Source organism: Nothobranchius furzeri, chromosome 4 (assembly GCF_043380555.1).
Source record: "Nothobranchius furzeri strain GRZ-AD chromosome 4, NfurGRZ-RIMD1, whole genome shotgun sequence".
NCBI classification, from domain to species: domain Eukaryota; kingdom Metazoa; phylum Chordata; class Actinopteri; order Cyprinodontiformes; family Nothobranchiidae; genus Nothobranchius; species Nothobranchius furzeri.
The window spans coordinates 79,629,848-79,653,564 of record NC_091744.1 but is presented as its reverse complement, the minus strand read 5'-3'; the positions used below and the strand labels follow the sequence as shown (position 1 = coordinate 79,653,564).

Genomic DNA, 23,717 nt, shown 5'->3' with positions numbered 1-23,717 from the left:
CATCCATTTAAAATACGTCAAAATGACAGATTTTACCTTTCTCTTGTGGCAACAAGTATGCTCTTTGTTAGCTAACCGCTACAAGTTATGGTGTGTAAATTGTGGGACTTAACAGCGTTGTCGTCAGAGAAACAGAAAATATAGATGTAGAAGAACTTGTAATATTCATAACTAAGCTATTGTTATTCCCTTTGACAACGTCTTTCTCAGGATGAATTAAAAAAGTCATGTTTGTTGTTTTAAATGGTTTAATACGATTTTTCCCACCAGATTTACATTTTCTGAAAATCCCGTGATCAAATTGAAGCATCCCTTGAATATTGTAAAACGCGAATCATAAAATAGAACAAGGATGTAAAAATGTAGGGCTGTTAAGAATTATTATGACTTTCACAGTGAACTAGAAATTAATAGCAAATAAAAATCGATTACAGATTATAAATGTAATGCAACATTATTTTATTCATATTTCTAAATTTCTTTAAAGCTGCAAAGGCACATCTGCAAAGTATGCTAGACTTCAAGTCAGACACAATCACAGAACCTCCCTCATCAAGTGAGGGATGAACAATGAAATGAGGCAAATAAGTAAAACAACAAAATTGATAAAAAAAAACTTATGAATTTTTTATGATTTCTTGGCAAAATGTAATTCTGTGACTTAACTGAATTACTGTACCAGGCCATTTGTGTTTATTTCTAATGTTGACAGGTTTGGTTCTCTATGGTTTCTCAAATATTGACACTGTTGTGCCCACAGCTGCATGCACAGTTTGGTTTACAGTCACTCATGCAGATGCTTATTTAACCGTTCTTATCCAGATGAGTCGATTGAGGACTCATTCTCATTTACGACGACAATCTGGCCAAGAGGCCACAGCAGCAGACACATAGTTAGCTTTACACCAAGGAACAACAGATAAGATAAAAACATACAAGATAAAAATAATATAAAACAGTTATAAATACAAAGGACTGCTCTCATTTACAATATGTACAAGCAATCAAAACAGACTTAAAACAGTCATAAGGTTTCAAAAGCAGGCACATTGATCAAAAACTATTGATTGCAATGAATTATTGAAGGTAGATAATGTAATGTACATTCCAAGTACATAATTTTCTGTACATTCAAATTCTATATTGCTTAAAAATGCTTTCTTACTATGTTTCCACTGAAGTTTATAACTTCCTCCAAGTGTGTCATATTACTATGCTCAGTTGAGTGTGTGCACGCATTTATTTTTTGCAAGTTTTGAAATATTTCAAGAGCAACAGACTTTCAAAAAAATAAAATAGAAAAATGCATTAACACACAATAAAGTATTTGCTGGGGTTAATTTACTGGGTTCTGATTATTATTGAAAACTACATAATTTGATCAAATGGTCCTTTATTTCTGGCAAAAGGAGCAACATGTGGAAACTGAGGCTGGTTAATAGTTTTTTTTCCAAGTTTAAAGATGAGAAAGCAGAATTAACTGAACTCTGGTGTGTCCCCTCAGCATGTGACTGTGACCCTCGTGGGATCTCTGAGCAACAGTGTAACAAAGCCAATGGTCACTGTGTCTGCGTGGGGGGAGTGTCTGGACCTCGGTGTGACAGCTGTGCTCGTGGATATTTTGGAACATTTCCAGACTGTCACCTCTGCCACCAGTGTTTTGCAGAATGGGATAGTATCATTGGTCAGTTGACCAATCAGACACATCGATTGGTCAATAAAATCGGGGCCATTAAATCCAGTGGAATTAACGGACCATTCAGGAAGGCTGTTGAGAGTATGGAAAAGAGTGCTGCAGACATCCAGGTTATTCTCGACCAAAACCCAGCCTCAGAACCTCAAACTGAGATCCAGCATCTGTTGCAACAAGCCAGGTGAGATTAAAAACTGGTAAGATAACAGCCCTGGTAAATTCACACTTTAATCTTTGACCACTGTTTTTTAGTGACTTGATGGCATCTCTGAATCAGACTTTGGACAACACTGAAGAGACCCTGTTTCTGGCGGACAAACAAAATTCCGACATAAAAAACAAATTACAATTAGTGACATCTGATGCTCAGAAACTAGAGCAAACAGTACAGGAGCTTCTGGATCAAGTAGAGCTTATCAAAAACTCTAATATCAGAGGTAAGAAATCCAAATCTTGTTTGTAATTGGCTGTTTCTCATTAATAAAACAAAAAAACATACATGTGAGCATTTAATAGGGATCAGCTATGAACCCTGACCATCTTCAGTGTTTCGTATTTAGAGTAAGTACGTAAGTACATTTTATTTGTAAAGCACTTATCACAGACATAGAATCACAAAGTGCTTCACAAAGATCAAAACTGAATAAAATAGTCATAAAATCATAATGAAAAAGACTAACATCAGAAACAAATAAAGTTATAAAATTATTACATTTCATAAACAGATGAAAGATGATTTCAAATTTGAGTTATCAATCAATCAATCAATCAATCAATCAATCAATCAATCAATCAATCAAAGCTTTATTTATAAAGCGCCTTCCGCAACCCTGTCAGGAAGCCCAAAGCGCTGAACATGGTTCAGTTGTAGGTAAATATATTGAATAAATCAACAATAAAAGCAATTCAAATTACAAAATACAAATTACAAAATACAAATTACAAGATAGATGAAACATTCTGGTACAGGACAAATGTGTGAAACACAATTGGATTGAGTGGATGGATTGAGTGAACCAATGAAAACTGTGAAATAAATTCAACATAAAAGAGGGCCAAAATCAAACATGTTCTGGAAACGCCAAGCGGAGGAGGTGTGTTTTAAGGCGACTCTTAAAGACTGGCAGAGATGGGGACAGCCTAACCGAGGGTGGCAACTGGTTCCAGAGTAACGGTGCTAGGACTGAGAAAGCCCGGTCCCCACGGGTACGACACCTAGACCGAGGGACAGCGAGCAGGCCTTGGTCAGAGGAGCGCAGAGCACGTGATGGGGAATGTCTGTTCAGGAGAGTGGCCAGATGGGGGGACCACCACCCTGGAAGAAATGATAAACAAAGACGAGGATTTTGAATTGTGAGCGATAGCAAATTGGAAGCCAGAGCAGGGAGACCAGAACCGGACTGATGTGGTCCCGTTTCCTGGTCCCAGTCAGGAACCTGGCAGCGCTGTTCTGCACAACCTGTAGGCAACGCAGTGATGACTGACACAACCCTGCGTAGAGAGAGTTGCAGTAATCAAGCCTAGAAATTACAAAGGCATGCAGTACCCGCTCCAGGTGGGCTCTCGATAGCATAGGCTTGATTTTTGCAAGGCGTCTCAGATGAAAGAAACTGGACCGGATCACAGAGTTGATGTGAGCATCAAATTTAAGTCCTGCATCAAGTTTCACCCCCAAACTGGTAACAACTGGTTTTGAGTATGGAGAAAGAGGGCCAAGATCAGCATAACGATCCACATTAAAATTAGTTAGTCAAAATCAGAAAGTCAAAAGATTCTAGTAAAAGCAGCTTTAAATTAAAGGGTCTTTAGCTTTTTAAAAATGATGCCCAGACTGTCAATGATACATAAGGATAAAGGAAAATCATTCCAAAGTCGGGGTACAACTGTCTGGAAGGAGCGATCACCTCGACTTTTATACCTGGTCTTTGGAACTTCTAGAAGGTTCTGGTGTGTGGACCGCAGGGCTCGGGTTAGAGTTTTAACAGTTCAGTAACAGAGAGAGGAGCTTGACCAAGAGGGCCAGTATCCAGCATGCTTTACTTTTAACCCTGCTTCAACACACCTGATTTCAATCAGCAGGTGATTAACAGACTTCTGCAGAGCCTGATGAGCTACTGCACAGGTGACTCAACCACTGAATCTAGTGTGCTGGACCAGAGAAACCACTAAAATGTGCTGAATACCAGCCCTCGAGGCCCGAACTTGAATAGGAAATTGCTGCGAGACTTGGTGCAAAAATAAAAGATAAGCACAATAAAATAATATTATAAAGGAACAGTCATTAGAGAAATCATCAGTATATACAAGACATTGTAGTTACTGATTAGAGCCCAAATTCAGTGCAGGGTCAAGTGACTGAAATAAGGCAACTGGAGGGGGCAGTAGTGGAATTGTCATTCACGAGTCAAACTGCAGAGGGGAATAAACTGTTGTTGTGGTGAGAGTTTCTGGTCTGAATGGATCAAAGCCACCCGCCAGAAGGGAGCAATTTGGAAAGACTGTCCAGAGTGAGATGGGTCAGCTGTGATCCAACCTGCACACCACAATTTCTTGGGAGGTGTACAGTTTCTGAGTGGAGTTTGCAGCCAATGACCTTCTCAGCAGAGGTCATAACACTTTGCAGTCTCTTCATATCCCAGATGGTAGCTCCAGCATACCACACGGCGATGGAAGAGACGAGGATGAACTTGATGATTGCGGCGTAGGACTGCCTCACTGACTGTATTGGCAGGTAGAATGTCCTCAGCTGCTTCAGGAAGTGCATTCTCTGCTGGACCTTTTTCATGAGAGAGGTGATAGTGGGCTCCCACTTGAAGTCATGGGGGTGTCTAGGAAGTGACATGACTATCGTGATGGAAGTGTCAGACAGGGTTATGGGGGAGGTGGGGCTGTGTGCTTCCTAAAGTTCACAATAACCTCTGCTGTCTTTTCAGTATTTAGCACCAGGTTGTTGTGGCTGCACCTGGACACCAGCTGCTCGACCTCCATTTTGTAAAGCATCAATTCAATCCAATGCTTAAATTTAAAGTTCTGAGAATGTGCACATTTTATAATTAGTGGACATTACTTTGCAGATCGTTGTTGGGTTTGGATTATTATGGGCTCGACACACGGGAGGCGACAAACGACTGCGATCAGCGAAATTTGTCGCTGTCGCTTTTATGACCTGTCACACGGGAGGCGATCCGTGGCAGCGGTCAGCGGCAAAGCCGTCTACGCATTCTGTTCCATGGCGAAATCGAAACTTCCGTTGTTCTGTTTGGCTGTGTCAGGTTGGAGGGAATTAAGGTTATTTAAGCGGTTCAGAGTTAATAAAGTGGTAGATATGATGTTTCACAAGTTGCTGCTAGAGTTAAGTGAAATCTTACTTGTGATTTTACAATATAAAACATAATAATAATCAACTTCTCCTCCATGTTTGCTCGGAGATGTGCGGAGCATCCTGCCCGCTCATTGGTCAGTGAATGAAACCTCCGTTGATTGGTCCTCGCCCGAGCGACAGCGATGAAAAGTTGAAAATTTTTCAACTTTCTGGGATCGCGTCGCTGGGTCGTCCGTGCACGAGTGCAAACTTTCACACGCACGTTTTTCGCGTTTCGCTTGGTAGGAGAGAGACCCGCGATTATCGCTTTGTCGCGCATGTCTCATTGAAAATGAATGGAGGAGAGGCGATGTCGCCTCCCGTGTGTCGAGCCCATTAGAAGTGTTAAGCCTTTAAAGCACCAGTGTTGGAACGTTTTAACTATGTTGTGTTTGCATATCCACAGGAGCAACAGACAGTGTTATTAAATACTTCCTGCAGTCCCAGACAGCTGAAGTTAGAGCCAATGCCTCAACCATCATTGCAGGCAGCCCAGTGGAAACCTCCGCTGCTCTACGGCAACTCACAGAGGACAAGTTGAACCAGAGCAGAGAGCCGTTTTTGAGGAACCACACTGAGCATGCTCAAAAACTGGACACCCTAGCCGGAGAACTGCAGACTCTGGATCTCACATTAATCATTCAAAAGGTTGTTTTGTTTATTTGTGTTCAATAATTATTTTTCAATCAAGTTTTGAATCTTCACTTGAACTGTATAGTCTAACAGCCTTTATACCTTTAATCTTTGTTCATCTAAATTTCTGCCATGGTTCTTGCAGCTTTGTGGTAATTCACCAACAAGTCATGATACCTGCTGGAATTCATCCTGTGGGGGTCTGGGCTGTCCAGACTCAGAAGCTAAGGCTAGGTGTAGTGGAGATGGATGTGGAGTAGCGACTACAGCCAACGTTGTCTTGGTAAAGACTCAAGATTCTGAAAGGGAAATCACCAGTGCCATGGCAGAAGTAGAGAAACTCTCAAATATGGTGAGTCTGCTGTGTCCTGGTCTGAAATTATTTTGTAGTAGAACTGTACAAAATGTTCTTAGCTGTAATTTGTCTTCAGGTGGCAGAGGTGAAGGTGCAGGCTGATGAAGCGAAACTTAGTGCTCAGAATGTCCTGATGAAGACGAATAAAACCAAACAGAGAGTTGATCAGAGCAACGAGGAGCTGAGAAACCTGATAAAACTGATCAAAGATTTTCTCACACGTACGTCTCTGCTTGTTTTCTATACATCTTGTTGATATTGGAACACCAGGTTTTTAGATGTGTCCGTGAGAACCCACATCAGAGAAAACGACGAACAACTAAAATGAACAGATTACCATTTGGATCTTTACATTTGTAGTTGCGGGGTCCATTTGTTCTAACTATATTTGTGATTGTTCAGAGGATGCTGCAGATCTAGAAAGCATTGAACTTGTGGCAAATGAGGTTCTGGCCATGGAGCTGCCAACAACTCCCGCTCAGTTGCAGAACATTACTGATGAGATTCGACACAAGGTTGGACAGCTGGGACATGTCGAGACTATTCTTCAGCAAAGTTCTGATGACATCCAGAAAGCAGAGGCTCTGCTGGTTCATGCTCGCCAAGCAAGGTGTGTTTTGGGTTACCACCAACTCTGTTTTGCCTTCCTATAAACACTTTTTTCTACTTTGAATATATACGGATTGAAAAATTGGAAAAGTTTTAGTAGAACCCTGAAAGGTCCCATTGTTTGCAGGGGTGTCAAATATGCGGCCCGTGGGCCGAATCCGGCCCGCAAGCGGGTTAAATCCGGCCCGCGAGATGGTTGTGAAAACTTTATTTTCATACTTTACAATGTAGAGTGAAAATAAACTTATCTTTGTGAGCAAGTTTCCTCTGTAATGAGTATAAATAAAACAAAGCTGCACTCAAGGCTCACACAAGAACTTGAATCACATCCTGAAGTTGGCCGCCACTCAGGATGTGACTTCTGATGTTGATGTGCTGGTGAAAGCTAAAAGATGTAAAGTAAAATGAGTCAAATATACTTTAAGTGCTGCATGAAACTGATCTAGCCATGTGATCTGTAAGCTATTTGAATCACTAAGGAATGTGTTTTTTATTTGTTGATTTTATTTATTTTTCAAATTTTCAAGTACACTTCAGGTGTTGTACTTGTACTACACTGTCCTCAGGCTCCAGCCTCGTTTTATATTGATTGTATTAAAACAAAGAAAACAATCTGAAGTTGTTTTTTTTTTAATTTGACCGGTCTGGCCCACTTGGGACTAGATTTCCCTCAATGTGGCCCCTGAGCTAAAATGAGTTTGACACCCCTGGTTTAGAGGTTGCTGACAAGAATAAACTTTACACAGCATAAGCTCAATACATATTTTATGACTGATTTTTATTGGTTATAAGAGTTATACGTTACCATACATTTGATGGTTATTAAAATCCCATTTCTTTTATTCATCAGTGAGGACGCCAGTGATGTAAAAGAGTCCGTAAAAAGAGTAAAGCAAGCTCTGGAAGAAGCCCAGAGAGCTCAGACTGCTGCTAGCAGTGCACTACAGCAGGCCACCGATGACGTACAGACTACCAGAAACCTCCTTTCCTCTGTCAGTACTGTCTGTCTCCAACATGATGATCCAAAGTTTCCTAACTTTACATTTATTATCCTAAAGCAGTCATAAAGGTAACATATCTACCTTGTGTTCAGGTGGAGTTGGAAACTGCAGATACAGAACGGCAGCTGCATAATGCCACACGGAGAATGCAAAGGCTTGAGCAAGATCTGGTGCAAGTGAAAGAAAAAGCTGTGAATGTTACTCTGAGCAGTGATTTGACCAATCAGGATGCTTCAAGCATAGAGAAGATTGCAGAGGAGATCAAAAAGGTGAGCTTTGCAATATGATCCTTTTCATTTATTTGTGTGCTTGTGTTGTCACTGTGTTCCTGTGTGTTTAGGACCTGGAGACTGATGTAAAGCACCAGTACAGCACAGTGGAACAGCTAATAAATAAAAAGGCCGGCGGCACTGGAGACGCTAAGAAGAGGGCAGAGACACTTCAGAAGCAAGCCAAGGAAATGCTGCTGCAGGCCAGTGACAAACTGCAGCTACTTAAAGGTGACATCACATCACTTAATAAAGCAGAATCACTTTGGTAGCTGAGAGCTGCATCAGAATTCAGCAGCTAGGCATCCTGCTACAGTTTATTTTTTAATATCTTTATTTTTAGGATAATTCGTTTAGCATTAAAATATTTTAAACAGCACTTAACACAAGAGGAGAAGGAACAAAGAAACATGTTATAGTTAACACGTGCTACTGAGAACAGCAAGTAACGGTAAGATGAACTTGATCTTCTGATTCAGATCTGGAGAAGTCATATGAGGACAATCAGCAGATTCTGGAGGTGAAAGCAGAGCAGCTTGTTGAGTTGGAAGAAGCTGTGAAGAAGCTGTTGCAGGAAATCAGCCACAAGGTCACGGTTTACAGCACCTGTTTATTGTAGGATGTTTCATGGCTTTACACGGAACTGAGATGTGGAAAACTTTGTTCAGAATCCGACCTTTTGTGTCATTTACAGATGTAGCTCATCTAAGCTATAGTAAAACTTTGAGCTGTAGTACAAATGCTGCGTTATATTACACAATGAAACAAAAACAAAGATTGAGCATTCATGGTTGAAGAAAAATATCATGCCTTGATCAGACTTAGGCCTAGTCCACACGTAGCCGTTTTTTTTTTAACGAATATCCGCCCCTCCAAAAACTTGCATCCACACCACCTCGGTTTAAAACAAAACTCTGTCCACACGAACCCGGATAAATACGTTGTTAAGGACATGCCAGACCTGTAGGCGGCAGTACTTTCCCCGTTCTTAACCTCGTCCTTCGTCTGTGGTCTTCCGCAAGGAGCAGTAATTCCGCTTGCAAAAACAAACAAGCAGAAAGCGCTTGGACAATTGATAAAGCGAGCGCAGCTCTGAGGGCATCCATGCTGTCGGCTAGTGTAAACACAGGTCGCACACGTGATGTCAGCATTTTTTTGTCACAGAAAGTGACGTTGCGGACCTTAAAACTCCGGTTTTGTCTGTCCACACGCAGACACCCAAAACAGAGAAAACGCAGATCTTCACTTTGGCCGGAGTTTTTTAAAAGATCCGTTTTCGTGTGGATGACAGGCCAAAACGTAGAAAAATATCTACGTTTTGGCAGATCCCCGGCTACGTGTGGACAGGGCCTTAAAATGTTAGTTGCAATTATGTTAAATTTATCACATAAATTTTGCAAGATACCTAATCTTGTAAAACACGTTTGGTTGCTATTGAAATGCAGTTTCATAAAATTCCATGTAACGTAATAGATTTGTTTCCTAAAACTCCTTGCAAGAGTGTTTACATTTTGTTCAGCCTGGGTACTATTGAGCAGAAACGTGCATTTTATCAAAAATAAAATGTATAAACCAACTGACTTTAAATGACTTTTTGTTTTGTTTTGAGTGTTTAATAAGTGAAAGTTAAAGTCCCATCATTTGTCAAACATATTGGTGTGTGGTGACATTTGTCCTCTGCTTTTTGACACATCATCATGGGGAGCGGCGAGCTGCAGACATGGCCGTACTCAGAGAATAGTGTTAGGGTTAGGAGTTGTATAAAGAGAGCTCTGAAGGACAGAGCCCCCCAGAACTCCGGTGCACGGGCACTCCTGCAGTAAGCTGGGTGGAATTACAATTCTGCCCCTCCTTGACACCCAAGAGTGTCTGCTGAGGAAAAAGCGTTGGTTAGCGTTAACAGATGACCAGTTTTGGTTTCAAGAGCTCATGACCCCAGGATTTTATTATTTAATTCCCAGCAAATTATGATCCCTTGGGAATGTGGATCCTGCAGATGAGGCTTTAATAAAACAAGGTTATGGTAGAGGTTAGATATTGAGGCCAAGTGCCTTTAATGAATCTCAATTTGAGCTAAACAGATGGTTCTCATGTCCCTAGTTAGGGTTTAGATGTACTACTGCTACTACTTTACATTCCTTCAAATTAATTCTATACAATTTTAGGACACATCATCAGCAGTAGACCCAGAAATCGAGTGTTTCGGCCATCACTAATGAACACTTTATTCTGGCAAGGCCCGCCGAGGTGATCAACTCTCGGCGTGTGTCCATCGTGCTCAATTGGGCTTCGTAAATTCCTATTTGGGGTTCCGCAAACCCACATTAAGACAAAAAAAACCTGATAACGGCAGTATTTTTAATTTAATGATAAGTGAACTTGTACTTTAAGATCCTGTTTCAGGCTTATTAATATTGAGGGTTTGCTGACACCTACTGTTGCCAGTGTCTGAGAACCAAGTCCACAGTTGCAGACTTATTAAGACTAGAATCTGCAGTAGCAGATTCATGAGTTTAAGTAGCAGTGCAATCTACCGTAAATCCTCTAATACAGGCCTGTATTCAATTAACGGCCGGGTCTCATATTTTGGCCGGTGTCGGAGTCGGCGGAGGGGAATAATGGCCGGTTTCTTATTGTGGCCTGTGCCAGAGCGTTGGTACTGACACGCGATCGTTCATGTCGGCTCATTTCCTTTAATGTTTTCTGTCTTATATTTGCGCCTGACGCGTTTCGCTGCTGTGGAGCGAGGCGCATCACCACGTCCTCCGGTGACGCACCGATCACTGATGCGGCCGCCAAGCAGCGAGCACTCCGCTGTTTTTGAGGTCGGTAGATCTTTTAGAACTGCAGTTCAAAGGTAACTCATAAGGTGAATATATATGAAGGCAGGTAGCAGTTTTTCTTTTTCATCAGTGAGTTTGCGGCCGCTGCGCAGGGGGAGGGGGAAGAGGGCTGAAGCAGAAACTACCGTTGTTAAAAGAAATGTGTTTAACTTTGAAAATGTGGGTGCAATTTTAATTGTCAAAAACTCCAGCAAACCATTAGTTCATTTTGCTCAAATAGAAATTGAGGCCTGCCTCTAATTCTGGCCCTCCTTCCAATAAAGGCCTGGAGCTTGATGAGCTTGAGTCAAATACAGGCCCGGGCCTGTATTAGAGGATTTAAGGTATATAATTTTTTATGTGTCTAAATAAATTCTAAACAATCAAATTCAACAGCTTTTTGAATGTTCTTTAGAAATTTTCTATTTTTATCCCTAAATCTAGAAGTTGTAAATTCCAGAAGCTTCATGAAGTAGCCTTCTATAGACATGATTGGGGTCAATTTGGATGATTGACACCCTTTTGGATTGTTGGGGCCAATAGAATGAAGTTTTACTTACCAAAAGGAAATTGGCAACACTTTCGGCCAATGAGGTTCGTCAAACACAAACGAGGATTTAGACCAGCTGTCAGCAATGTTTGAGTTCTGTTTTCGGTCATAATGCCTTTGCTTTAAGTCTAAACATTTTTCAGTTTGGCAAAAGAGGGAGGGCTAGTAGAAAATGATGAGACACTCTGGGTACAACAAACTTTTCAAGGCAAAACATCAAAGGTAAGAACATTTTTAGAGCTCTGCAGAAATGAAGATTTCTGTTGTTGTTTTCCTTTGGCTCACATCTCTGTGAAACTTGGGTGTAGAAGGTTATGAGCACATGTTTAGAATCAGCAGTACTGGGTGAAAAGTCTAGCAGTGCTGGAGACAGAAATGTAGCCAAAACTTTCTCACAGTGGTTCTGTATGAAGAGTGACTTCTCAAGATTTATTTTATTCTAGTTTTAGTTGTTTGGAGCATGTAAAGAAGGGTTTTGTGGCCTTGTAGCCAAGGATCTGCTGTTTTTTTTCTAGATGTGCAGCTTGAGGATATTTATTGATGAATGGGGAATGAAGTTTGCTGCTAGACTTTCCCCCAGCTGGGGTGCACGCAGGCACTAAGGGTACATGAGTCATGCATAGCTGAAGGACAGAATTTCTGTCTTGTCAACAACCCTGGAGCGGGTAAAATACACAAGATCAAAGAAATGATCAAAGTGTGTGTGTTCGACATCACGCTGCTAGAAACCATTATCCTGTTGGCTCTCGCTTCTGTTAGCTGAAAATCAGATATTTTTTTCAGGTTTTGATTAAAAATAGTTTATTAAAATGTTGAATATATGGAAATAATAATCCTATCATCCAAATCTTTTTTTAGGAAAAATAAAGATGGAGGGACTTATTGCAAGGATACAAATTATTTAAAAATTGTTCTTATAAATAAATAAAGCTCCACATTGTTTGAATAAAGGTCTAATAAGTATTTATGGTACAAAAGCGACAACTTCAATGAGTTTAGACACAAAATAACGAAGACACATGAAGACTAGGTCATGGGCTTCAGGATGAAGTAACATGATGTAACTGACCAGAAAACATCACAGCTCCAGCTGACAGTTTTCACACTTTATATTTCTCACAAAAAATAAGCATACAGACAACAGAAACATTATTTTTTGTATTATACATTTGTTTGTCCTTGGCTGTGGTGTTTACTTACTGTTAGTTTTCACTGTTGCTAATGAAACACTTTAAATCGGTCATTCATTACAGTACATTATCTATGTCCGAGTGTATTTGTATTATTCAGATTGTGTCGTCCACCCAATACAGAATGTCGAAAAACAATTGGTCATCAGAAATACACAAAACATTTAATTTCATAATTCACTAAGATCAGCAGCGCTGCGGGACATATTTATTTTCTTACAGATTTCTGTTTTCACTTTTTGTCACATTTAAATATTTTAAACTTGTGAAGAAATTTTTAATTCAAACACAAAAAACAACTTGAGAAAATACAAATTGTAATTTTCAAAAGATGAATTTATTTGTTATCAATCTGGCAATGTGTGGAAAAAAAGTCATTTTAACTGTGATGAACTCAATATTTGGGAAGTTGAGTCCAGTTTCCTACCTGGGCCTGATTACTGCCAGATCTGTGGACAAAATGGTTTTAATAGAGCCAGTTTGACGACATGAAGTGGGCTAAAAGATCTCAAAAAGCTACGTACTCCCCTTCAAATGAAATTCAGTAACAAAATAACCAAGAGCACATTCTAAAGCACTGTGGGCCTTACTTGTTTACTTCTAAAGGTCAGAGCTCATGATCGCAATAAGAATGAGACAGCAGATGGGTAATATGTGTGAGTTGCAAGGCTAAGACACAAAGACCTGTGTGGTCTGATGACATAAAGTAAGATTTTTAGAAGATGCACATCTCAGTCATCCTTCCAGCAGCCAAGCATGGTGGTGGTAGTGTATTGGTATGGGGCTGATTTGCTGTTAGTGGATCTGGGCCACTTCTACCTGATTATCCTGAAGGAAAATGTCTGAACTTTGACCTTTAACAGGCTGTTCATGCAGAAAAATAAAATCAAGCTCTGAAAGTTTTAAATGTGAGACCCAAAAATGGGAAAAACAGAAGAAATCTGGAGCAAATACTTAAAGTCCAGTCAATTATTGTGGTTATCGGTTGCTGAATAAAACATGACCACACTGCAGCTTAACTTTTTACACACACATCAATACACGGCAACATTCATCACCATTAGAAAGGCTTTTGATCAGTTTTTATGGATAGTACATTCAGATTTATTAACAGTCTGCAGAAGTGACATCCCCTTGTCAGTATTTAACGAAATGAGATTATTGATAGAATCGATGTGGCCACCTCTGTCTGACCCTCTCACATCCCGCCGTGGATCCTTCTCCCCTCGATGCTCTGGTCTCGAACTCAGGCGGCGCGCCACCTTCCAATTCAACGCATCTTGTAGTCGTGAGATATTGCTGCTTCACACAGCTGCCCTTTGAAATCCAGTTCAAAAGTAAAGTCCAAGTCACGCTGGGGGTGAACAGAGGGGGACAAGACAGAAGATATTTCTGTTAAATCAGGGCAACAATTGATCAAACAGCAGCGTGTATGAAGACCAGCGAGACCAATCAGATGACCTGTCAGCAGGACAAGGCGCTTGATAAACAATGTTTGTGTCAGACAACAAGAAAAATCAAAAGCTGCTTCTCTGTTACTTTAAGGGGAGGGGAGGACGCTGTCAAGGTCACCTGCAAAATGAGTTGTTTAATCAAGTCAAGAGCCGTACAGCCGGCTGCTTGGCTGCTGCACAGCTCTGAGGAGAAAACCGTCTTCTTAGGGCAGATCGGTAAGGGAATGAGTCAAATCACAAACTGCATGAGTTGTTTTTGGTGAAAAACTCACAATATTTTTCTCGTTGGGCTTCATAGCGACGGTGCCAGTGATTTCTTCTCCTCTTCGTACCGTTAAATAGTCTTCCATGTAAAACACAGTCTGCTTCCAGTGGGTGTACGGAGCGTCGGGAGCTGGAATGCACAAAGAAACGTTTACAGCAGCAATTCTGTCAACTCGAACACTCCACCAAATATGTCTAAAAGATAATTTATTGATGCAGGTAAAATCTGGATAAAGACGTGCAGTTCAAGACGGACTGGATCTTTGCGTTTTTCTGACCTGAAAACTCGCAGGTTTCATTTACAAAAAACATTGAGGCCAATTCAACACAGACGCAGTTAAAAGGTTTGATGGTTTTCGTCCTTCATCCCCACATCTTCTGGTCTGTTTGTGTGATATTGTGCGTCAGGCAAGCTGTGACACCAAACAAATGTGTGTGACTTGGATGAGGTCAGAAAAGTCCGTCTCCTAAATCCAGCTTCTAGTTTTCTTAAGACAAATTTAGGCTTTTGTAGACGAGCTCTTTGAGTTCTTAGATAAATGGGCCTGTCAGTGGGATAGGCTTGGCTCTGGGTTTTGGGCCCGCTTCAACAAAGACTCTGACGAACGAGCTCTGCTTCTCATGCTAATGCAGCAGATGACATGGCTTTTCGACTGATGGCTGTGAAATGAAATCTTTGACTTATTCTGGGCTTTTTTATTTTATTTTATTTATTTTTGCCTCGGGTTAGAAGTGCTTGCATTTGTGTGCAAGTAGTTATTTGTATCTTAGTTTTTGTCAGCTGAATTCACAGGTCTGATACTGGCAAACGTGCCTGACTGATAAATTTGCAGGAGGGAAGTTTGGGGAAAACCAAAGTCATAAAAAATTACATCCTTGTGTCAAAAATGAAAGGTCCTCAGGTTGTCCTTGATAAAAAGAAGAGGCTGATATTATTTCTGTCAATAAAACCAAAATATTAACTCATTTGGGGCAGCAGTAGCTCAGGTGGTAGAGCAGGTTGCCTCATGATCGGAGGGTCATGGGTTCGATTCCAGCTCCCGCCAGGGGTATCCTGCTGTTGAGTCCTTGGGCAAGACACTTCACCCAACTTGCCTGTGTTAGTGGTGGTCAGAGGGGTCGACGGCGCCAAATGGCAGCCTCGCCTCTGTCAGACCTCCCCAGGGCGGCTGTGGCTACAAGTAGCTTACCATCACTAGCAGTGTGTGAATGTGAGTGTGTGAAAGCGTCTTTGGGGGTCTTGAAAAGCGCTTTATAAGTTCAATGCATTATTATTATTATTATTGTGATGAAATTGTGCAACACTTCAGAAATGCTGATGACCGCCTGTTGTAGCAGACTTCAAAATAACATGATTACAAACCTAAATTCACATCAAACATAAACCTCTAGTCCTGAAGTGAGTCGCTTCATGAACTAAACTCTAGTTTGCATATTTCTTTTTTTTTTTCTTTTGCACCAGTTTGCATTTACCAATGGAAATGGTTTGCTGTAACACCACTAGAGGGCAGTCACACTCTGGTTTTGTCTTGCCCTCTCACCAGCTGCTGTGGAGTGTTTGGATCAACATAAAAGAAGCCCCAGTATGAGCTATGTGGCAGCTTTCTAAAAATAATAGGACATTTCCTATTTTTTTAAACGTTCCAAAGGCAAATTAGGGTCACTGTGGATTAAAAGCATCAAACCTGAGCCGGGTGAAGGGGTAAAACTCTAAGAAAACCCTTAAAAAGGCTGGTGTGTCATATTGAAAAACTTTGCAAGAGAATAAAGATTAAATGTTAAATGATGAATCTGCAAGCGAAAAACTTGGATGTTTCAAGATAAAATTCTTAAGTTTATAAACAGGTCAATGTTCACAGAGATTGTTAAATCCTAAATTTGCAAACATTCTGTGAAGTCTGAACATGTGGCAAATTTACAAGAAAGAACCTCCTAATTGGATGAAACAGGCCTTTAGATGTCAGCTGATTGTTAATTGATGATATAAATCATGAGCATCACAGGCCCCTGCAGTGTGAAGAAAAGCACATTCACCTGTGGAGAACCCAGTCTTTTTGTGACACTTTGTGAACTCAATGTGGAAGTACGTAACTAGTGCATGAATATAGTCGTTTCTCTGGATTTGTAAGCAAAAGGCCGAGGAGAATGAGAGGTCTTCAGGCTTCACTGTGTAAATGTCCACCTCCTGAAACGATAGAGACAAAAACAAAAGCTACGAGTCAGGTTTCTGTTGAAATCACTTGCATTGCATCACTCGTGTCAACAAAGGAACACTGAGATGTGCAGCAAAGTCTCCATCTGCAAAAGTAAAGTGCAGGACTGCAAGAGCAGTCCCGTGGGTCTGTTTGAAATGGACAGAGATCTTAGACTCGTGCAAACCATCTTACTGAAATATGAGAGCATAACAAAGAGTTTACAGTGCATATCAAACCTCTGAGGCGCAATGATCCCACAGTTAGTGCTGTCATGATCCTGTTTTATATATCATTGCTTCTAGAAGAGATGCTCCTCCTTTGAGCCAGATACATCAAATGTTTGCTCTGGTAAAAGTCTTGTTTCGAGTTTAAAAGATCAATAAATGCTCATTTACAGTCACAGTCGAACAAAAACTGCTAAAGTTGTTTTATTCACAATTAGATTTGGTAATAATCCCCCCTCAGTGCTGCTGTTGAAGTTTAAAGCAGAGCTTTAATAGCAAAGTCTGGCGTGTAAAGCAGCTCAGCTGTAACTTGAATGTAAAGATTCATTTGAAGACTGCAGTCAGAATTTCCTCAGCAGATGCTCAGACTCTGCTGTCTCTTTCTCTATGAAATCATCCTTTTTCCAATGTTCATAACTGATATTTCTGCAGAGTTCTATTTTTATTTTTACAGAAATACACATCAGGTACAATGTCCCAGGTGTGCTTCCACTGGGGCAGAGGTAAAATGGGACAGAGCCCTGTTATCAATGTCAGTCATTAGGAAGGGCGCCATGACAAGCTGCGCAATCAGGGTGATGAGACGGGCTGCTATTGTCATGCGTGGCACACCGGCCCTGATGAGTGTAATTCACACAGCGAGAGCGCGCCGCACACACCAAGGTCATACTCATTCCAGCCTCCTGCAGGGCCCTCCAATAACGGCACTGATTTAGTTATGCTAGACCAAATGTTCTGCATAATATCTGCTTTACTTTACAAATAAATCAGGGCTGCAACATTTATGTAACACTAACATATTTTACATGATAATGAATAACAAACTGTTTAGCTTTCTACTAAGATGAGACATAAATGTTTTAACAGTTATAGTCAAAATCCCTCCATTGACTGACAGTTTTTTCCCCCTTTAAGTTTCAGTGCCTTCCAGAATGAGTCGTTTCAGGGCAAGACAGCAAGTTGTAGCTAGCCTCTCCCACCTCTCTTCTCAGGCTGCTATAAGCTGAGAAGCTCCTGGAAGGGGCTCGGAGTAGAACTGCTGCTCGTTCAGCAGCAGCTCTCTTGGTTACAAAAGTTGGTTCAATGCTAACTTTCTCCATTTGTGACATCACAAATGGAGGCCTTTTTAAAAATGGCTAATTCATTCCTAAAACCAATCACGGACAGGAAACAGGTGGACAGTGTTTTTTTTTCCTTTTAGGTCGTAGAGTCCCACATGAAAGCACGATGTGCAGAAGGTCAGTTTTCCAAAATGGGTCATCTTTATGATTTCTTTTCTAAAGTTATTGTGGTTCACAAAACATGTTCATGAAGTTCTTGCACAAAATCCCTCTCACAACGTGGTTTAAGCAGCTGTATTATTGACAGTTTTAGCACCTTCCAGAATGAACCATCTGAGGGCTTTTCATGACCTTAAGAAAACGAGCAGGAGGTGGCCACGCCCACCCATCCCCGCTTAGGCTGCCGAGATGTTCCGATATCTGGGAGGCACTCAGAGTAGAGCCGCTGCTCTAGCAGCAGGTCTTTTGTACGTGAGATGTGTTTCTATTCTAATTCCCCCGTCTGTGACATCACAAACAGGGATTTTCTAAATAGCTTATTTTAGGCACATCATTCCTAAAACCAAACACTGACAGAAAAGAGTTTTTTTTCACTTTTGAAGTATTTATAGGGGCAGTACAGAGACCCATTGCATTTAGGTAAAGTTGGACACATTTTTTTGACGTGGTGTTTGTGCTGATACACCAAAGGTTATGCCATTTTACAATAAAAAAAACAATTTGGAATGGCTTCTAAATTAACCCTGTAAATGTATTTTCTATATTCTTAAGCTGCTTTTGGCCACTATGCTACACAAAACTGTTTCTTTTTAACTTTTAAATTGTATTTTCTGTCATGTTGATTTTAACGTTATTGCTGTTCATGCTACTGGAAAGCACATTGAATTGCCTCTGTGCGTGACATCTGCTACATAAATAAAGCTGTGTTGCCTAAACATTGAAAGAAAGAATTCCAACACAGTGTAGGACCAACTTTTTTAAAGCCTGTTGTTTCCCATCAGCTAATTTCTTATCATAGGCATGTTAGCCTGAGGCTCGGCACATTATATTAGCAAAACCTTTAATGCCCTTTACAGTGCAAGATTAGCAGCTAAATGTCGTGTAATTTTAATGAAAACACTACTACAAACACTCTTTTGCTTTCCTATGGCTGTACAGTTGAGCTTGGCTGCGATTTGTTGTTACCCAAGTAAAAAAAAATAATCCGTGGAAACCGGAGTAGTTTGTGACCGTGCTGACCTTGACCAGGCAGGAGTTGGTCACCACCTGTTTTGGGTCCACCACATCCACCAGGGGCTCCTTCATGGCAACATTACGAATGCATGTCATGTCAAAACCATACACGTTCTCCCACCCTGGTAAGAAAAAAACCATAATTAGTTTTTCTTCAAATGAATACATGAAATTTGCCACCCATGTTCCAAGTTCTCATTTCCATTCAGTTTTTACTTTAAAGAGACAGTTTCTGAATCAGAGAATTACCCAAAAACCATCTGAGGATAGTCTGATCTACACCCAGCAGATACACCTCCCAACATTTCGGGAGGACTTTTATTGTGACGGATGAAAAGTCACATTGGCTTTGGCACTGCTTTGTTATCATGTGTTCTCTTGAAGTCAAACTTGATTTTTGCCTCGCACATCCTTGGCTAAATCATCACATGCATTATTCATTCAGCTTCTTAGGATAATGTGTGAGCAAACATCTCTGTCCTGACCTGAAAGGGGAGAACAACTTGAGCACTTAGGAGAACTGGCGATGATGAGCAGGTCACAAATCCCCCCGGGGCTTTCGTTATATGGCGTATTTGCATTTCTTGCCTCCCACTTGTCTAAGAGCGTGTGCAGCCGAGAGAAGCGGCAACAATCACTGGATGTACTCAGAATGCTGAGATCCTTCAGAGAGCCACTTCTAAGTCAGCTGTAAGGTCTTCTGGGGCTCTCGCCAGGGGCAACAAACAAGTTTGCAGTCAAAATGTGCATCCCAGAGCGACCAAAATGAACTTTACAGACTTGTTAAGAAAACTGCAGTGCATCAAACTAGCACTTTCTGACTTTCTCTTTGATTTACTTGGTGCACCCAGGTTGTATAATTTCCCACGTGTGGGGGAGTGTGAGTTGGAGCCCTTTCGGCTATTGTTGTTGTTGTTTTTGTGAGTCTAATGTCATCTGCGCTTTATGTCCACAAGCGAAACATCGCCCACAGTCCTCCAGAAAGGTTTAGAGTGGGATGAGTGATGGGGAGGCTTGTTGACCCATGATGTCAAGCACTGCCCCTTGGTCTCGTGCCAGAAGAATAACTGAATTATTAGTCGTGCTGGAGAGCTTGAGTGTGAATGTGCCCTGGGGTGATACGGAGGTGTAGACACATTTTAGCAGCCATTCATTAGTCATCCCGTAGTTTTGTCACTAACGTGCCGGTGAGCAAAGCGGAGATGAGGTGAGGATCCAAACGGGGTGAGGCAGACAGGTAGGAACGTTTAACAAGAACTTTAATCTGAAGCAGGCAGGACATAGAAACAATGATCCAACACGAGACAAAGAACTGAAGGGGTTTAAATACCAGAGGGTTGGGAACTTGGGTGATTGGAAAACGAGAGGCAGGTGGGAGCAGTTAAAAGAGACACATGACTAAACCATAAGGGGAGACAGGACAGGGTGTGACAATTTTTATTTTTGTTTGAACCACCAAAGAGAAAAATCAATACAGCACAAGTGAGCTGGACACACAGAAGGGGCAAAAATAAAAATTTAATGTATTCATCAACTTTTAATTTTTTTTTTTGACAAAAGTTTTACCAGTGTTTTAATGTTTTTTTTTCTGAACATATAGAGTTGAATATTTTCCTCTGTGGCCATTATAGAATAGAAATGTGCTTACAATGTATTTTGAAGTCTTTGTACTGCCTGTCCTCTATGGCCAGCACATACAGAGAGGCCCGGTCGGGAAACATCAGTCCACCAGGTTTCTGTTAGGAATAATGAGACAAATCATTTGGAATAACCTTAAAAGCAAGATTTTACATCCCAACAACAGATTATTCCCCCGCAAAGAATCTAATTAAATCAACTGTGTTTCTCTAACCTTGGATCTTTTAAATATGTGCCCTATCATAACAAAATAAAATGTGTGACCCACGCCTCAACCAGGCTTCAATTACAGGATAATGAAGCAAAACTCATGACTGATGACTGCTTCAGATTTGAATAATACTTGATTAAAAGTTCAGTGTTTTCCCTGTTTACATTTGTCACAGTTATAAAAATAAAAAAATGTTGCATATACTTTTAATCTCTGCTGCAAAGTTTCAGCAAAGTGTGTGTGGACACGAGTGTTTAGTGAGACATAAAATACCACTTCACAAAATCACATGTACACGTAAAATCTGCATAACGTGTGTGCCATGTGGCATGTTGACATGCTTATTTGTAAAAGTAACTCACTGTGCAACAGGAAGTTATGTTTTTAATTTTAGAGTTTATTTTAGAGTTTTAAGATGCGAATGTTCATCTTTACTTCCCTAAAAGCTCTGTCTCTGCAGAGAAGAGTGGATGTGAAACGATGCATTTAAAGCAGAAAGTGCTTCATGAGGGCTTTCAGTTTGAAGCTTTTAATTCCTTGACTTTTTCCATTCTATTCCTACCCATGAAATCACTCACAGTAAATTACAGAAAGTAATTTATCACTTATAAAAGTTAAACTGGGGAGAATTTACAATGTGCTCTTAAACGTTTTTCTGAGGAAGGAAAAAGAAACTTTCTTTTGAGTGATTTTATCTAAATGAGCTTGTCTGTTACTGCATGACGTATCAAGACTAAGGCCCTGTCCACACGTAGCCGGGGATCTGCCAAAACGTAGATATTTTTCTACGTTTTGGCCTGTCATCCACACGAAAACGGAGTTTTTTCACACGAAAACGGATCTTTTTAAAAACTCCGGCCAAAGTGAAGATCTGCGTTTTCTCCGTTTTGGGTGTCTGCGTGTGGACGGACAAAACCGGAGTTTTAAGGTCCGCAACGTCACTTTCCGCGACAAAAAAATGCTGACATCACGTGTGCGACCTGTGTTTACACTAGCCGACAGCATGGATGCCCTCAGAGCTGCGCTCGCTTTATCAATTGTCCAAGCGCTTTCTGCTTGTTTGTGTTTGCAAGCGGAATTACTGCTCCTTGTGGAAGACCACAGACGAAGGACGAGGTTAAGAACGGAGGAAGTACTGCCGCCTACAGGTCTGGCATGTCCTTAACAACATATTTATCCGGGTACGTGTGGACAGAGTTTTTTTTTTTTAATGAGGTGGTGTGGATGCAAGTTTTTGGAGGGGCGGATATTCGTTTTTTAAAAAACCCGGCTACGTGTGGACTAGGCCTAAATCTTCCACACAAACATGATCCGTGTGTCCTACCAGCCACTTGTCTCTGGCAAAGATGACCGTGTTGAGCATGGACTCGTAGAAGAGGCAGTAGCCCATCCACTCGGATATGATGATGTCGACCTTCTCCACAGGAAGTTCCACCTCCTCCACCTTTCCTTTGAAAATGGTGATGACTGAAACATGCAACAAACGTATTAATCTGCATCATTAAAGCTTAAATTTTTTTAATTACGTTTAGTAAAATATTTGACACTTAGTAGTTTTTGTCTCCAGTAATCTTAAAAAAATGCAAATATATTCAGATTTTGTTAGTTTGTTTCTAAAATAAGAAATTAGCAGAGCAAAAGAAGCCTAGAGTGATGCTTTAGTTCACACATCATGTGCTGCCATGACAGCCACTGTGTTCTGGTGGAATCCGGCCCAGCCGGGCATCACAACAGAGGTCTGGTTCTTTGCTCTGCTGGAGCTGAACTGACTTTACTTTTGTTTGTTTTATTTTGGGAAGAAGTTACTGAAGAGTTTTTGTGGCGATACAGAGCGCCTGTCAGAATGACGTGTGAAATGATTCTCTTTTTTCATACAGGGAGTGCTGATTGCTTCCTGCTTATTCATTGTTGACAGCAAATAGTGGTAATACATTTCTAAATTACTGGAGCATATTTGGTATTCACGGATTTACAGATTGGACAGTTTGCTGACGAGACAGTTTATGGAGGAGTTTTTCTTTTTAAAGGTGTGTAGCTTAGAGCGCTCTGAGGGAAATGTGTTTTTTTACAAGACTTTTAAAAGTCACATGCTTTGAAGTCAAACACTTGGATGCAATTCTGCAAAAGAAGATGCAAAAGAAGGCTGATTCACTATAGCTGGGTGATTCTGGCTCCTGCTCTTCCCTGGCCAGACTGGCAACCGTAACAGAAGACATAAGAAAATGCATGGTGGTGTGACTATATTCATGATTTCCTCCACTAAACTTATCTCTTTCTGTTTGCCTTTCTTCACTCGCCGTCATGGCTACAACTTCTCTTGTGTTCATAAAGTGCTGAGTCACCGAAGCAGAGGAGCAGCTGTAGCTCTTACCGTTGTCAAGATGATTGGATTTGATGATCTTCTCTGAGTACTCGGATATACTGGAGCATTCAATCTGGAAGAAAAAAAATTCAAAATGTGCAGAATATATATACTCATTATGACAAACTGTATATACGCAAAATTCAAATTCAGCAACAAAATGTGTACAATAACAAAATCTGTGACTTGAACTGCTGAGGTACATGTTGTGGGAAAAAAGCTTTGATCACAGTATTAAACTGGAGCAAAAGAACTTTAGCACAAAGCAAAAGTAAATAATAGTAATAAAAAACAGAGTTGGAGCCTTTCGGGCAGCTGAAGATGGCATTCCGAAAGGATTTTACGAAAAATTATTATTAGAAGAAGTCAACTCAGTCTGGTCAGCATGAAAGACACACGCACACGCACACGCACACGCACACGCACACACACGCACACGCACACGCACACGCACACACACACACACACACACACACACACACACACACACACACACACACACACACACACACACACACACACACACACACACACACACACCTAAAGGCAGGGTCAACTACCACGAAGCAGAAATATCAGTTACTCCATCACT

The 23,717-nt window shown here is 40.9% G+C and overlaps 2 protein-coding genes across 3 annotated transcripts in view; one reads left to right on the top strand and one right to left on the bottom strand.

The window, feature by feature from the left end:
* Positions 1-8,759, top strand: part of lamb1a (laminin, beta 1a) — a 58,648-nt gene extending 49,889 nt beyond the window's left edge. For both annotated transcript variants that reach the window (XM_015964986.3, XM_015964987.3), the window contains 10 exons: positions 1,505-1,874; positions 1,946-2,130; positions 5,461-5,702; positions 5,833-6,039; positions 6,119-6,263; positions 6,445-6,652; positions 7,502-7,643; positions 7,745-7,921; positions 7,993-8,152; positions 8,401-8,759. In XM_015964986.3, the coding sequence (XP_015820472.3) occupies positions 1,505-1,874; positions 1,946-2,130; positions 5,461-5,702; positions 5,833-6,039; positions 6,119-6,263; positions 6,445-6,652; positions 7,502-7,643; positions 7,745-7,921; positions 7,993-8,152; positions 8,401-8,540 (1,976 nt within the window). In that variant the 3' untranslated portion in view covers positions 8,541-8,759. The remainder of the gene's footprint in view (positions 1-1,504; positions 1,875-1,945; positions 2,131-5,460; positions 5,703-5,832; positions 6,040-6,118; positions 6,264-6,444; positions 6,653-7,501; positions 7,644-7,744; positions 7,922-7,992; positions 8,153-8,400) is intronic.
* A 3,178-nt stretch (positions 8,760-11,937) lies between these two features.
* Positions 11,938-23,717, bottom strand: part of LOC107389090 (protein arginine N-methyltransferase 8-B) — a 32,629-nt gene continuing 20,849 nt past the window's right edge. Inside the window, exons 4-10 of the mRNA XM_015964985.3 lie at positions 23,135-23,198; positions 22,088-22,230; positions 20,563-20,650; positions 18,921-19,036; positions 16,236-16,386; positions 14,210-14,331; positions 11,938-13,837 (exon numbers count right to left, since the gene is read on the bottom strand). Coding sequence (XP_015820471.1) covers positions 13,754-13,837; positions 14,210-14,331; positions 16,236-16,386; positions 18,921-19,036; positions 20,563-20,650; positions 22,088-22,230; positions 23,135-23,198 — 768 coding nt within the window. The 3' untranslated portion in view covers positions 11,938-13,753. The remainder of the gene's footprint in view (positions 13,838-14,209; positions 14,332-16,235; positions 16,387-18,920; positions 19,037-20,562; positions 20,651-22,087; positions 22,231-23,134; positions 23,199-23,717) is intronic.